This window comes from Salvelinus namaycush, chromosome 23 (assembly GCF_016432855.1).
Source record: "Salvelinus namaycush isolate Seneca chromosome 23, SaNama_1.0, whole genome shotgun sequence".
NCBI lineage: Eukaryota > Metazoa > Chordata > Actinopteri > Salmoniformes > Salmonidae > Salvelinus > Salvelinus namaycush.
The window spans coordinates 41,992,402-42,006,033 of record NC_052329.1 but is presented as its reverse complement, the minus strand read 5'-3'; the positions used below and the strand labels follow the sequence as shown (position 1 = coordinate 42,006,033).

Genomic DNA, 13,632 nt, shown 5'->3' with positions numbered 1-13,632 from the left:
AAAACATCCAGAAAATCACTTTAATCATTAATTCTAACACTTTGAATTGTCATACATTTTCCATGTCCTATGGCTTCATTCTGATTAAACATCTTTCCCTGATATAACGTCTGACTGTTGCCCTTTCAATAGGTCACCTGTTCTAACTCCAGTAACTGTACACATCTATCCCTTTCCCGTGTTTTATACAAGTCTATGCACCTTTCTGGAGAGTTGTCTTTACAGCACGACCAAACTTCAAATGCATTTCATATTTCAATACAATTTTACAATCAATATTTAACTAAAAAAATATATATATTTCTAAAATTGCAAAAACTAAAACACTTACAATTCTATTGATTCTGCAGGTGAAAATAATTATCACTTTACTATTACATAAATTCAAGACTAATTGTAATGCCAGTATTTTTGCTATCATGCCAACTCCTTTTCACTCATTGTTAGGCTCAACTATGAGCAATGGAGATGGCATTATAGCACAAACAGACTGGCACTGAAATAAGTCTTGAATAAGACAGATGTGTGCATTATCTGTCAAACAGCAAAACACAACGACATACTTGAATATTGAACCACTTCTTGGATCAAATATCCCTCAACTACGATTAACATCTGAACTGACCATGTTAAATTAAATCAAACATAACAAAACCTTACTGTAAAAGTAGATACACTAACAAGGCGTATTGCCCAGTTGACGTGCAGGACAAAGGGCCAAATAATCTTAGCTGCCTGTGGTGGTGTTCAAACAGTGCTGTATCTACATGGAGTCTGGAGATAGTTTGACAAGTCAGTTGGCTTTAGTGGTGGGGAAGTGGCAACTTTGGCAGATCATTCAGTCTAGTTTATTTAGTGATTTAGCAGTGCCATTCTTCTCCATGAAGTCCCTCAACTTTGTGGGGTAGTCGGTCATGACCCCTGTGGCTCCCAGGTCAAAGGCTCTCTTAAAGTCCTTCTCGTCGTTCAGCACCCAGACATAAACCTGGAATAAAAAATAAAAAAAAGAGCACGAGCAGAGCATATTATACAACGTGACTGTGATGAAAAGCAAAATCGATAGCAGTTGTCAGAATGGCCTTACTTGTATTCCCCTTGCTGTTAGGTGATTGAACAGAGCTCTTCTCATCAGCAGGCTGCATGAGAAAGTTTAGACCCTGATTAATGAACCTCGTCATTTATGATACATATCACCTGTTCTGGACCACAGCTACAGACAACCACTGATCGGAAGTCTAAACGTAATGCTATGTGAGCTCCTTCTGAAGGGTGCAATGGAGCAGTTGTTCCAAGTGGAGGGTACAGTAATCTCAGACTATTACACTTACGTATCTGCCAGCCAGGTGATGACATGCTGACTCTTGGTCATCTTATCAGGATCCCTCATAAGATGTCTGTGGAATCAAACAACACAGGCAATACATAAGTGAAAATAAAGAAATCAAAAGCTCACTTCTTAAACAGATCAATCCTCTTTTAAAGGGATAGAGGAGGTTTTGCGTTAGCACAATGACAGTCTACAGGTACACCAGCACTATCCATGAGTTCATCTGACTCTGGGTAAAAAGAAAAATGTACAGAATCTCACAATATCCATTTGAAAAGGCCCCTCCGGTGAACAAAAAGGAAAAATAAAAATGGCTAGCTTATAACAAACCAGTGGCCTCAACCTCTGTTTACGTCCAAATTCAGCTGCTTTAAATGGAAAGGCATTTATTATTGATCCCTGCTGTTTGGCCTACTTCCAAATTGGAAAGTATTTACAATCCAGAGAACAAACAGGCATGTTATTTGAATCATTTAACTGTGCCCAGAGATCAACTTTCAAACGGCAACCTGTGGTTCCAGATAACAAGAGTTTGAGAGGGAGGAGAGCCAGTGGCTAGAGAGAACAAATCAAACTTTGTCACATGCACTGAATACAACAAGTGTAGACTTTACCATGAAATGCTTACTTACAAGCTCCTAACCAACAGTGCAGTTCAAGAAAGAGTTAAATACTTTAACAAATTTTGTTTAAAAAATAACAATAACGAGGCTACATACATACCGATAGCGAGTCAATGTGCAGGTTAGTCGAGGTAAATTTGTACATGTAGATAGGGGTGAAGTGACAATGCATAGATAATAAACAGCAAGTAGCAGCAGTGTACAAAACAAATGGAAGGGGGGGTGTCAATGTAAATAGTCCGGTGGCCATTTGAGTAATTGTTCAGCAGTTTTACGGCTTGGTGGTAATAGCTGTTAAGGAGCTTTTTGGTCCTAGACTTAGCGCTCCGGTACCGCTTGCCGTGCGGTAGCAGATAAAACAGTCTACCTCCCCTCACAATACCCGCATGGAGTCTCTGACAACATGAGGGTATTGTGAGGGGAGGTAGGGCGCCACTTATCTTACAATAAGATACCCGACTAAATATCTACTGGTTAGAATCATTGATTACGTTTATGATTGTAAAATGACAGCTTAATATAGTAGTGGTTAAAACATTTGCATGCCTTGCAAGAACAACAATTTCCCTAATAATCCTGTTTACACAGACATCTGATAATCAAGTTGCCTGATGGGAAAAATGCAGAAAGTAAAAATAAACGTTCTAAAACAGTGACCATATCATTTTTGGTGGAAGCCTATTTGATTCCGAGTTCGGACATATAAAGTTGGTATTTGTAAACACTTTTCGAACTCACTTCACTCAAGCCTAAGAGGGAGGCTCCTGCTGCTGGTGATAGCACATGTGGAGATAAAATACACAGCAGAACTCCGATTTTAAAAAAGGTTTACATGTTCTTATAATTCGAAAGAGAAAATAAATATTTTTATAAACAGGTGTTTTTTAAAAATGGTTTATGCTAGGCATGCAAATGTATATTTTTAGCCGACCCTCTTTAACTGCCTGTTAACTGGTTAAGTTAGTTTCAAACAGTAAAATTACGTGACAGCCTTAAATACTACGCATGCATACGCGGAACAAATGTTTCATTAAGAGCTTAATTGAAACATACAACAATAGCAAGCATATCGTCTCACAGCCAAAAGGCTATATTTAAGCAGTAAGGCCCGTTGGTCACATGTTTTATGAGCTTAAAACAAAAGATCCCAGATATTTTCCATATGCACAAAAAGCTTATTTCTCTCAAATTTAGTGAAAAAAATGTGTTTACCTCCCTGGTAGTGAGCATTTCTCCTTTGCCAAGATAATCCATCCACGGGACAGGTGTGGCATTTCAAGAAGCATGGTCATTACACAGGTACACCTTGTGCTGGGGGCAATAAAAGGTCACTCTAAAATGTGCAGTTGTCACAACACAATGCCACAGATGTCTCAAGTTGAAGGGGAGTGTGCAATTGGCATGCTGACTGTAGGAATGCCCACCAGAGCTGTTTCCAGAGAATTTAAATTCGCCTCCAACGTTGTTTTAGAGAATTTGGCAGTACGTACAACCGGCCACACAACCGCAGACCTCGTTTGGCGTCGTGTGTGCGATGTCAACGTTTTGAACAGAGTGCCCCATGGCGGCCGTGGGGTTATAGTAAGGCAGGCAAAAGCTACGGACAACGAACACAATTTAAAATCGCTGGCAAATTGAATGCACAGAGATACAGTAACAAGATCCAAAGGCCCATTGTTGTGCCAGTCAAACCCGCCATCACCTCATGTTTCAGTACGATAATGCACGGCCCCATGTCGCAAGGATCTGTACAGAATTCCTGGAAGCTGAAAATGTCCCAGTTCTTCCATGGCCTGCATACTCAGACATGTCACCTATTGAGCATGTTTGGGATGCTCTGGCTCAACAGCATGTTCCAGTTCCAGCCAATATCCAGCAACTAGGCACAGCCACTGAAGAGGAAAGGGACAACTTTCCACAGGCTACAATCAGCCTGATCTACTCTATGCGAAGGAGATGTGTCGAGCTGCATGAGGCAAATGGTGGTCACACTAGATAATGACTGGTTTTCTGATCCGCATATCTGTTTTCCCAGTCATGTGAAATCCATAGATTAGGGACACATTTAAATTAACTGAACTGTAACTCAGTCAAATCTTTGAAATTGTTGCATGTTGCGTTTATATTTCTGCTCAGTATATTTCAACAGTGAAGTGAGGTATGCTGGAAGCATGTGAAGCAGAGCTTTGCAAACAAGGGGGGTAACAAAGTGACTGATTGACAGGACTTTAGTGAGGTCCAGCCGACCTTCTGATGCAGTGATGAGTATTAAAACTCACCTGTAATAAAGCAAAGGGCGATATGGTAGAAGGCATCCAAAGGTTTAAAAGTAGTGGCTGCTGCATTCTGGTAAATGGTGTCACCATAGTAAGGCAAGCTCTAAACTCAGCAAAAAAAGAAACCTCTCACTCTCAACTACATTTATTTTCATCAAACTTAACATGTGTAAATATTTGTATGAACATAAGATTCAACAACTGAGACATAACTGAACAAGTTCCACAGACATGTGACTAACAGAAATTGAATAATGTGTCCCTGAACAAAGGTGGCAGGGGTCAAAATCAAAAGTAAGTCAGTATCTGGTGTGGCCACCAGCTGCATTAAGTACTGCAGTGCATCTCCTCCTCATGGACTGCACCAGATTTGCCAGTTCTTGCTGTGAGATGTTACCCCACTCTTCCACCAAGGTACGTGCAAGTCCCCGGACATTTCTAGCCCTCACCCTCCGATCCAACAGTTCCCAGACGTAATCAATTGGACTGAGATCCAGGCTCTTTGCTGGCCATGGCAGAACACTGACATTTCTGTCTTGCAGGAAATAACGCACAGAATGAGCAGTATGGCTGGTGGCATTGTCATGCTGGAGGGTCATGTCAGGATGAGCCTGCAGGAAGGGTACCACATGAGGGAGGAGGATGTCTTCCCTGTAACGCACAGCGTTGAGACTGCCTGCAATGACAAGATCAGTCCGATGATGCTGTGACACACCACCCCAGACATTGACGGACCCTCCACCTCCAAATCAATCCCGCTCCAGAGTACAGGCCTCGGTGTAATGCTCATTCCTTCGACGATAAACACAAATCCAACCATCACCCCTGGTTAGACAAAACCGCAACTCATCAGTGAAGAGCACTTTTTGCCAGTCCTGTCTGGTCCAGCGACGGTGGGTTTGTGCCCATAGGCAACGTTGTTGCCGGTGAGGTCTGGCGAGGACCTGCCTTACAAGCCCTCAGTCCAGCCTCTCTCAGTCTGTGGGACAGTCTGAGCACTGATGGAGGAATTGTGCGTCCCTGGTGTAACTCGGGCAGTTGTGGTTGCCATCCTGTACCTGTCCCGCAGGTGTGATGTTCGGATGTACCGATCCTGTGCAGGCGTTACACGTGGTCTGCCACTGCGAGGACGATCAACTGTCCGTCCTGTTTCCCTGTAGCGCTGTCTTAGGCGTCTCACAGTACGGACATTGCAATTTATTGCCCTGGCCACATCTGCAGTCCTCATGCCTCCTTGCAGCATGCCTAAGGCACGTTCACACAGATGAGCAGGGACCCTGTGCATCTTTCTTTTGATGTTTATCAGTGTCAGTAGAAAGGCCTCTTTAGTGTCCTAAGTTTTCATAACTGTGACCGTAATTACCTACCGTCTGTAAGCTGTTTGTGTCTTCACGACCGTTCCACAGGTGCATGTTCATTAATTGTTTATGGTTCATTGAACAAGCATGGGAAACAGTGTTTAAACCCTTTCCCCTGAATCTGTGAAGTTGATTTTTACGAATTATTTTTGACAGACAGGGTCCTGAAAAAGTTTTTTTTTTTTTTGCTGAGTTTGTCTAAAAAAGAAGTCCACGTTAAATCTTAGCTTCTAAACTAGCTCATCAGTAAGTTTTTTTTTTTAAACATTAGATCTTTATCAATCAAAATGTTCAGATATTTATAGGCAGGAACCCGCTCGATGAGAGAACCATCCAATGAGTGAATATGTAGCCCATCTGAGAAAAATGTCCATGAATTACAGAACATACACTACCGGTCAAAAGTTTTAGAACACCTACTCCTTCAAGAGTTTTTCTATATTTTTACTATTTTCTACATTGGAGAATAATAGTGAAGACACCAAAACTATGCAATAACACATATGGGATCATGTAGTAACCAAAACAAAAGTGTCAAACAAATCAAAATATATTTTATATTTGAGATTCTTCAAAAAGCCACCCTTTGCCTTGACAGCTTTGCACACTTCAGTTACCATAGTAACTGAAACAGTGTCATGTCCAGATCCAAAACAAAATTGGTGCATATTTAGAAGAGTTATTATTAGCTGGGAGTGAGTCAGAGATTCTAATACTTTGGCTAGGTAAGATAACTTGGAGATTGGACCGTAATTACCTAAGTCGGGAGGACATGTGCCGCTTTCCAAACCTTAGGGATAACACCAGGAGCAATTGTCAAGTTAAAAGATTCAACAATGAGTGTGGCAGAGAGCTGTAGTAAGAAGAGGTCAAGTGAACCAGCCCCTGTGGATTTCTTTACGTCGATCTTTAGCAAGGCACTTAAAAACATAGACATCCAATTGGCTCATTCATCCCCCCTCTCTCCTGTAACTATAACCCCAGGTTGTTGCTGTAAATGAGAATGTGTTCTCTGTCAACCTACTTCGTAAAAATAAATATTTGTAAAATAATTGCCTCCACATTTCTATAGTTTAATTTTGGCTAGGCTACTTTGAAGCAAGGTAAGACATGCCTCATAATATCAAGTAAAACGAGTCAAACAAACACTAGAACCAAGGAGGATAGGTGTTACATGTAAAATGATGGCCTAAGCTAAGTTAAAAGTGTGTGTGTCTCTCTGGGTGTTGCATACTTAGTGACGATGGAGGGCATGGGGATCTCCAGGAACTGCTCTTTGAGGGGCACAAATGGCAGAAGGCCGGTGTAGAAGAGACCCACCAGCATTAGAACCCTGCGCATGCTGAACAGCACTGGGATACGAGGGTTCTACAACACAGACAGGAAAGTACAAGGTGGTGATAAAAATTTTAAAAAAGTCCACAATCCAGCTTTCCTAGTATGACAAAGAACTCGGTCCTCCTATGTGCTAAAAAGGTTCTTCCCAAACACCCATCATAAAAACATGCAAATAGAATTTCCAATTTTGTGTTGATCAAGGTAAATATTATCAAGCATACAACAGATTATATCATTATACAAGGAAATTAGCCATTGGGTACCTCCTTGTAACACTTCTGCACAATCTGGTTGCTAGAGTTGCCCCAAACAGTGATGTGTTCTCTGTCATACTTCACAACCAGCTCAGAGACCTGCAGAACAAACAAGTTCACAACCCACAATGAGAACAACCATTTGATGAGATCACTTACCCCATCACACACTCAAAGCACCCACTTCTTTCCTGAAATGTCTAACCCCAGGCCACACCTTCTTGATAAGGGTGTCATTGTTGACCTTGATGTCAATGTTGACAGGGGTCTTAGGGAAGGCCTCAAACACATCCCTGAGGAGAGGAATGCGTTTGTCATCCCCTCCCTCACAGACGCATTCTGTAGACACACACAGGGAAAAATTAAGACCACATCCACACCTGCCAAAGCAGCATGTACTACATACAAACAGTGATACTCACCTCTCTGGAAAGTCACACCAAGCTTGCACAGGTAAGGAGGCAGATCCTGTAGAGAACAAACATATTACACACATTTTGTGTTGTCACAATACCAGGAAGGAAGAAAAAGAAACAAAACATGAAGCAGACTTATTATTTGAGGAAAACACTCCTAATGTTGGAAAAAACAGCCTTATGTCACGTGTTTATTTTGCAAGCTATAGCACACAATATTTTACAAAAGTAGGTTATCAAAAAGGACCATAGAGTTTAGTCTGCTAAGTGTACTCTTTCTTGCCAAGGAAAATCTGGTATTGTATTATTGCGATACTGGTAGCGTGACAACATTAATCCCTTGAGATGTATTCTTTGGTCAAAAATCTGAGTAAACTTTTGACAGGATCTATTCTAATAGGGAGATAAATGCATCAAAAGACTTGGGAGTAGAATTATATGAAAGCGGAGTTCAAGACATGGAAACTAGCGTCTAAAATAGCCCAAGACAGGAAGAAATGGAGGGACCTTGGAGGCCTTACGGACCACTTGCCTCAATGAGGCCTAGGTAAAGTACGTAGGCTAAGTTTTTATGGCTGTTGAGAAGCCAACCTTGCGATACTCACGGCGTAGGCCACGTCAGAGATGTGGGCACTGACGCCAGTCGACCTCTCCAGGTTGGCATCGTGTGACACGACCACCTGCTCGTCCTTGGTCATGTGACAGTCCAGCTCCAGCATGTCAGTGCCAAGGTCCACTGCACTGGACACATGTAAAGGAGACAATCACACACATATACCCCACCAGCAGGAAGTTGAGGATAGCGTCAACAAATATAGACAGGGTACACACACGTAATGGACATCAACGCTGCGTGCTGAACAGTACATCTTCCTCCCTTATTGGGATTTATCGTGCGTCCTCTGTCTTGCAAACACTCAACCACCCTCTTGACAATGCCATAGCCAACTACACCACCGCAACGCTAGCAAGTCGTTGGCATTTCAAGCCGAAGAGTGAGGTTAACCAATTCAACTCGGTTACCCACACTTCAAAGTGGTGTGCATTTACCAAAATAAGTAATAATGCATATTTCGTCTCTCTGTGTTTCATAATTTTCCTTCATTGCATCTCACCGGACAAAGCATCCGAGCGAGCGAAACGTCGCCCCTCTATCTCTGTATGTGTAGCCCATCTATCTGATGCTGTCTGGTCACGACATTGTTGCCGCCTGTAGCATTGAATACAAGGGAAGCCAGCGAGCATTTGGCCTCCCTTGATAAAAAAAAAAGTTAACAGACAAAAATCAGCATTGAGCTAAATTGTGAATGGTCCTGACGCACCAAAAATAAGTGTCAAGGAAAGCCAGTTTGGATTTTAATTCACACCAAAAGCAAAACACCATTGATAGAAAACTTGAATTGTTACCTCGTGTCTTTGTCCTCCGGTGCCTAGCTAGCTAAACTCGTGTCTTTCTCAAATTAGCCATGGATGGAGATAGGGATTTCGACTTGTGGTTTTACTTAATTCAACATACGGGCCAATGATTATAAATGGCGATTCTGATATAACCATTCATTTATACATTGTGCGCCTGGCCCTTGAGAGGATGGAAGTTCAATATGTAGCTAGACGTAGTAGGCTAACGTTAACTAACTTGCTCATCGTTGCCCATGAAGGAAGTTAGGTAAGCGAGCAACATTTTAGCCAGGTAACCTAGGAAAACAAAAATAAGAGTACTGATTGACTGATTTTCAATCAATAGCCAATAATGACAAAGCAAACAGGTTTTTAGAAACGTTTGGAAATGTATTACAAATAAAAAACTGAACTTATTTAGACAAGTATTCAAACCCTCTGCTATGAGACTCGAAATTGAGTTCAGGTGCATTCTGTTTCCTTTGATCATCCTTGATGTTTCTACTTGATTGGAGACCACCTGTCGTAAATTCAATTGATTGGAAGGGCACACACCAGTTGACAGTGCATGTCAGAGCAAAAACCAAGCCATGAGGTCAAAGGAATTGTCCGTAGAGCTCCGAGACAGGATTGTGTCGTGGCATAGATCTGGGGAAGGGTACCAAAAAATGTCTGCTGCATTGAAGGTTCCCAAAAACACTGGCTTCCATCATTCTTAAAATGTAAGAAGTTTGGAACCAACAAGACTCTTCCTAGAGCTGGCTGCCCAGGCAAACTGAGCAATCGGGGGAGAAGGGCCTTGGTCAGGGAGGTGACCAAGAACCCGATGGTCAGTCTGACAGAGCTCCAGAGATCCTCTGTGGAGATAGGAGAACCTTCCAGAAGAACAACCATCTCCGCAGCACTCTACCAAACAGACCTTTATGGTAGAGTGGCCAGACAGAAGCCACTCCTCAGTAAAAGGCACATGACAGCCCCCTTGGTGTTCCCCAAAAGGCACCTAAAGGACTTTCAGACCATGAGAAACAAGATTCTCTGGTCGGATGAAACTCGTCTGGAGGAAACCTGGCACCATCCATACGGTGAAGCATGGTGGTGGCAGCATCATGCTGTTGGGATGTTCTTCAGCGGCAGGGTCTGGGAGACTAGTCAGGATCGAGGGAAAGATGAACAGTGCAAAGTACAGAGAGATCCTTGCTGAGCTCCAGAGAGCTCAGGGCCTCAGACTTTGACGAAGGTTCACCTTCCAACAGGACAACGACTAAACACACAACAAAGACAATGCAGGAGTGGCTTTGGGACAAGTCTCCGGATGTCCTTGAGTGGCCCAGCCAGAGCCCGACCGTGAACATCTCAGGAGAGACCTGAATATAGCTGTGCAGCGACACTCCCCATCCAACCTGACAGAGCTTGAGGATCTGCAGAGAATGGGAGAAACTACCCAAATACAGGTGTGCTAAGCTTGTAGCATCATACCCAAGAAGACTTGAGGCTGTAATCGCTGCCAAAGGTGCGTCAACAAAGTACTGAGTAAAGGGCCTGAATACTTATGAAAATGTGATTTCAGTTTTTTTTATACATTTGCTAAAATGTCTAAACCTGTTTTTGCTTTGTCATTATGGGGTATTGTGTGTAGATTGAGGGTAAAAAAACAGATTTAATCCATTTTAGAATAAGGCTGTAACGTAACAAAATGTGGAAAAGGTCAAGGGGTCTGAATATTTTCCGAATGCAGTGTATCACGGTGGCAAGGCATATGAACTAACAGGTTATAGAGCAAACAACGCAATTACCAACATATAGGTTGAAATATGGCTATTTTTTTTCTGGCTTGGCTTCCACAATGATTTTACCCATGAACCACTACTGCTCCTATTTGAACATTGTTGGTGTCATGTGTGTCAAAATATGGTCTGATCTGTCAGTTGCAACAGCCACACACAGTACATGATAAAGCACTCCAGCACACCGACGTGACATGATTCATACTTTTGAGTCTGGACTACTATTACACACAATCATCCTCTACTAGCAATAAAACTTGATGATATGAGTAATTTTGGCAAGCTGAATAATACATTCAGCAGAATTATATTTTACCCATAAGGACATCCAGTCCCATCTGCCTACTTCCTCCATTGATAGCGTAGGTTTACCATCAATTCAGTTCCATGTGTTATCTGCTTATGGCATTGCTTGCTGTTAGTCTGAATATTTAGCCTAATCCTCCTGTGTTGGCCTATGTTAAACATGACATGATGCAGCACGAATCAATGGGAGGATATGGACTTGACTCACTGCTTGAAAGCTGCCATGGTGTTCTCCAGGTTTTCACCTGCCCCTGCAAATACAGACATGACAGAAAGGAATTCATAAATTAGAGGTTCCTAAAACGGAGTTGGTGTGAGCCAAGTTAGCAAGATGTCTTCAGGAACAACACTGCCTTTTGTAGTTCGTTTCATGGATGTGTCATGTATGGATGAAGCAAGATTCCAGCAATACTCACCTCCACGATGGGATATGTGTCTGCTCAGGAATGGCTCTCTCTTCCGCCGATGCAGAAGTGTTGGGCATTTCAATAACAAGGCAGAGGTGAGCACATACCCCATCACCGTAGACAGCACGTAGAGAGCAGCACACATCTCTGATTCTCCTTTAGCTCAACTGGGAAAGGTAACATGCATGGTCAAGCATAGCTATACTAGCAAATACTGATAAGTCACCATGATTCAGCTTTAATAAGTAGGTCGGATTACATTTTTTTAAATGCACACGTTCATACTGCTGTACAGTAGCCCAATATTGGACTAAAGTTGCCTGTTACTGCTTAGTCCAAGGACCTTACATGTTCTGTTTGGAAGCCAAAGCACCCAAATACTCCATTTAAACGTGAATCGAATCTCAATTGCGGTACAGTTCTAGAAACAAATTCCTTTCATATCACATCAAAATAATGTAATACATGCAAAACAAACACTTAATGTAGAATGTTTAAACCGGTTTCAATACATTTACAGCCGACAGTTTTTTTTCAGTGACAACACGTTGGTGGCGTCTGTCTTCCGTTTTACACACAGGTGTTCTGAGACGCAGATAGCTAACTAATTAGTACAGGTAACGTTAACGTTAGTTCACTCGGTCTTCCGTCTGTTTCCGTAACCAAGAGTTGTAACAAGGAAATATGGCGGTGTTGGAACCCTGACCCTATAAAAAAAAAGGTGTGTCATTTTAACCTTTTGTTTTTTCAAAAATTATTTATCGTCGATATGAAAAAGGTCCTTAAGCTTCCAAAACCATACCGCAAGCGATGCGTTAATGTTCAGACCGAGCGTCGGGGCTCTTAACAAAATCACCCCCTACAGAAGCTGCCTTTGTCCAATCAATGGCTATTGTGTGTAATGCAATGTAACCAATGATTTATATACATCATTGAATAGAACTGAGTCATAACCAAGAGATAGCTTTACGGCACAGTACATGCCGAAGATACAATAATGATGACAAATAGCTAGCAATTGAATGACAGATGCCGTCCGTGTAGATGAGCTAAAACGTTAGTGAATGTGTGAGCCAACAAATTGCATTTTACCTTTGACAGCAAACTAACTTTTCTTCTGGATATGTGGAAACTTCTGCCCGGTGAACGCCAAGGTTTATGCAAGTCCTGTCTGCTGAACGCTATTACAGCTAAAACTGCAACCACAGACAGAACAATCTTCGCTTCAACGACAGATGACATAATCTTCTTATTTGATGAGGTTTAACGGCGGTTGGCATACAATAAATGTGGCATTACCGCCACCTACTAGACTGGAGTACAACTCCCTTATACTTTTCTTGAAAAAAATATTAAATCAGTAAACAAAGCTCCCGAGTAGCGCAGCGGTCTAAGGGCACTGCACCTCAGTGCTACAGGCGTCTCTACAGACCCTGGTTCGATTCCAGGCTGTATCACAACCGGCCGTGATTGGGCGTCCCATAGGGCGGCGCACAATTGGGTTAGGGTTTGGCCGGGGTAGGCCGTCATTGTAAATAAGGCTAGTTAAATACTTTAAAAAAATGTATTTTTATTTTTTACATCGAACACTACAGTCACACATTTAAAAAAAATTATAACTTAAACACTTTACTCCATATTTAAATCTATTTAGTCCTACCTAAGTCCAACAACCTGAAAGGATGGGACACCACCACTTAATAACACACCCTGTAACTCTTCTGATGTCAGGTCTCGCACACCCAAATACCTCTCTGCAGCTGCCACCACAACCTCAATTTTCTGTGACTTATGTTCCATTCCTGCAGAACAGTTGATAACCATTGCTATAAAATGCTAAAAATCCAATTTTAGTGAAACATTTATCACTTGTTGGCCTATCCCTCTGTAGTGGTACAGAACTACTACTCACACCACTCCTCTCAGGATCCCTACCCCTTGACTCGTCTTCCTCTGCCTCAGCATATGACAACTTCTGCACTACTCTAACCCTGGAAACCTCAACCTGCCTCTCTCGCCCGGGATATTTCTGATCCCCAGCCCCTTGGGCACCCCTACAATTAACACATACCACTACTTTCCCCAATGCTACACATTTCTTTGTCTCATGCCCTTCTGTACACTTCTCACACCTAGGAACCTCCC

General features: G+C 42.3%; 1 protein-coding gene across 1 annotated transcript; it reads right to left on the bottom strand.

Moving 5' to 3' along the window:
* On the bottom strand, positions 1 to 12,721 carry gdpd1 (glycerophosphodiester phosphodiesterase domain containing 1). Its single transcript, XM_038961644.1, has 11 exons — positions 12,580 to 12,721; positions 11,497 to 11,654; positions 11,289 to 11,331; positions 8,198 to 8,333; positions 7,599 to 7,644; positions 7,394 to 7,515; positions 7,186 to 7,275; positions 6,819 to 6,952; positions 1,329 to 1,394; positions 1,085 to 1,136; positions 1 to 985 (listed from the first exon to the last, which is right to left on the bottom strand). Exons 2-11 carry the CDS (start codon positions 11,630 to 11,632, stop codon positions 839 to 841), a joined length of 972 nt encoding a protein of 323 aa, XP_038817572.1. The 5' UTR covers positions 11,633 to 11,654; positions 12,580 to 12,721; the 3' UTR covers positions 1 to 838.
* Between the last annotated feature and the right edge of the window lie 911 nt (positions 12,722 to 13,632).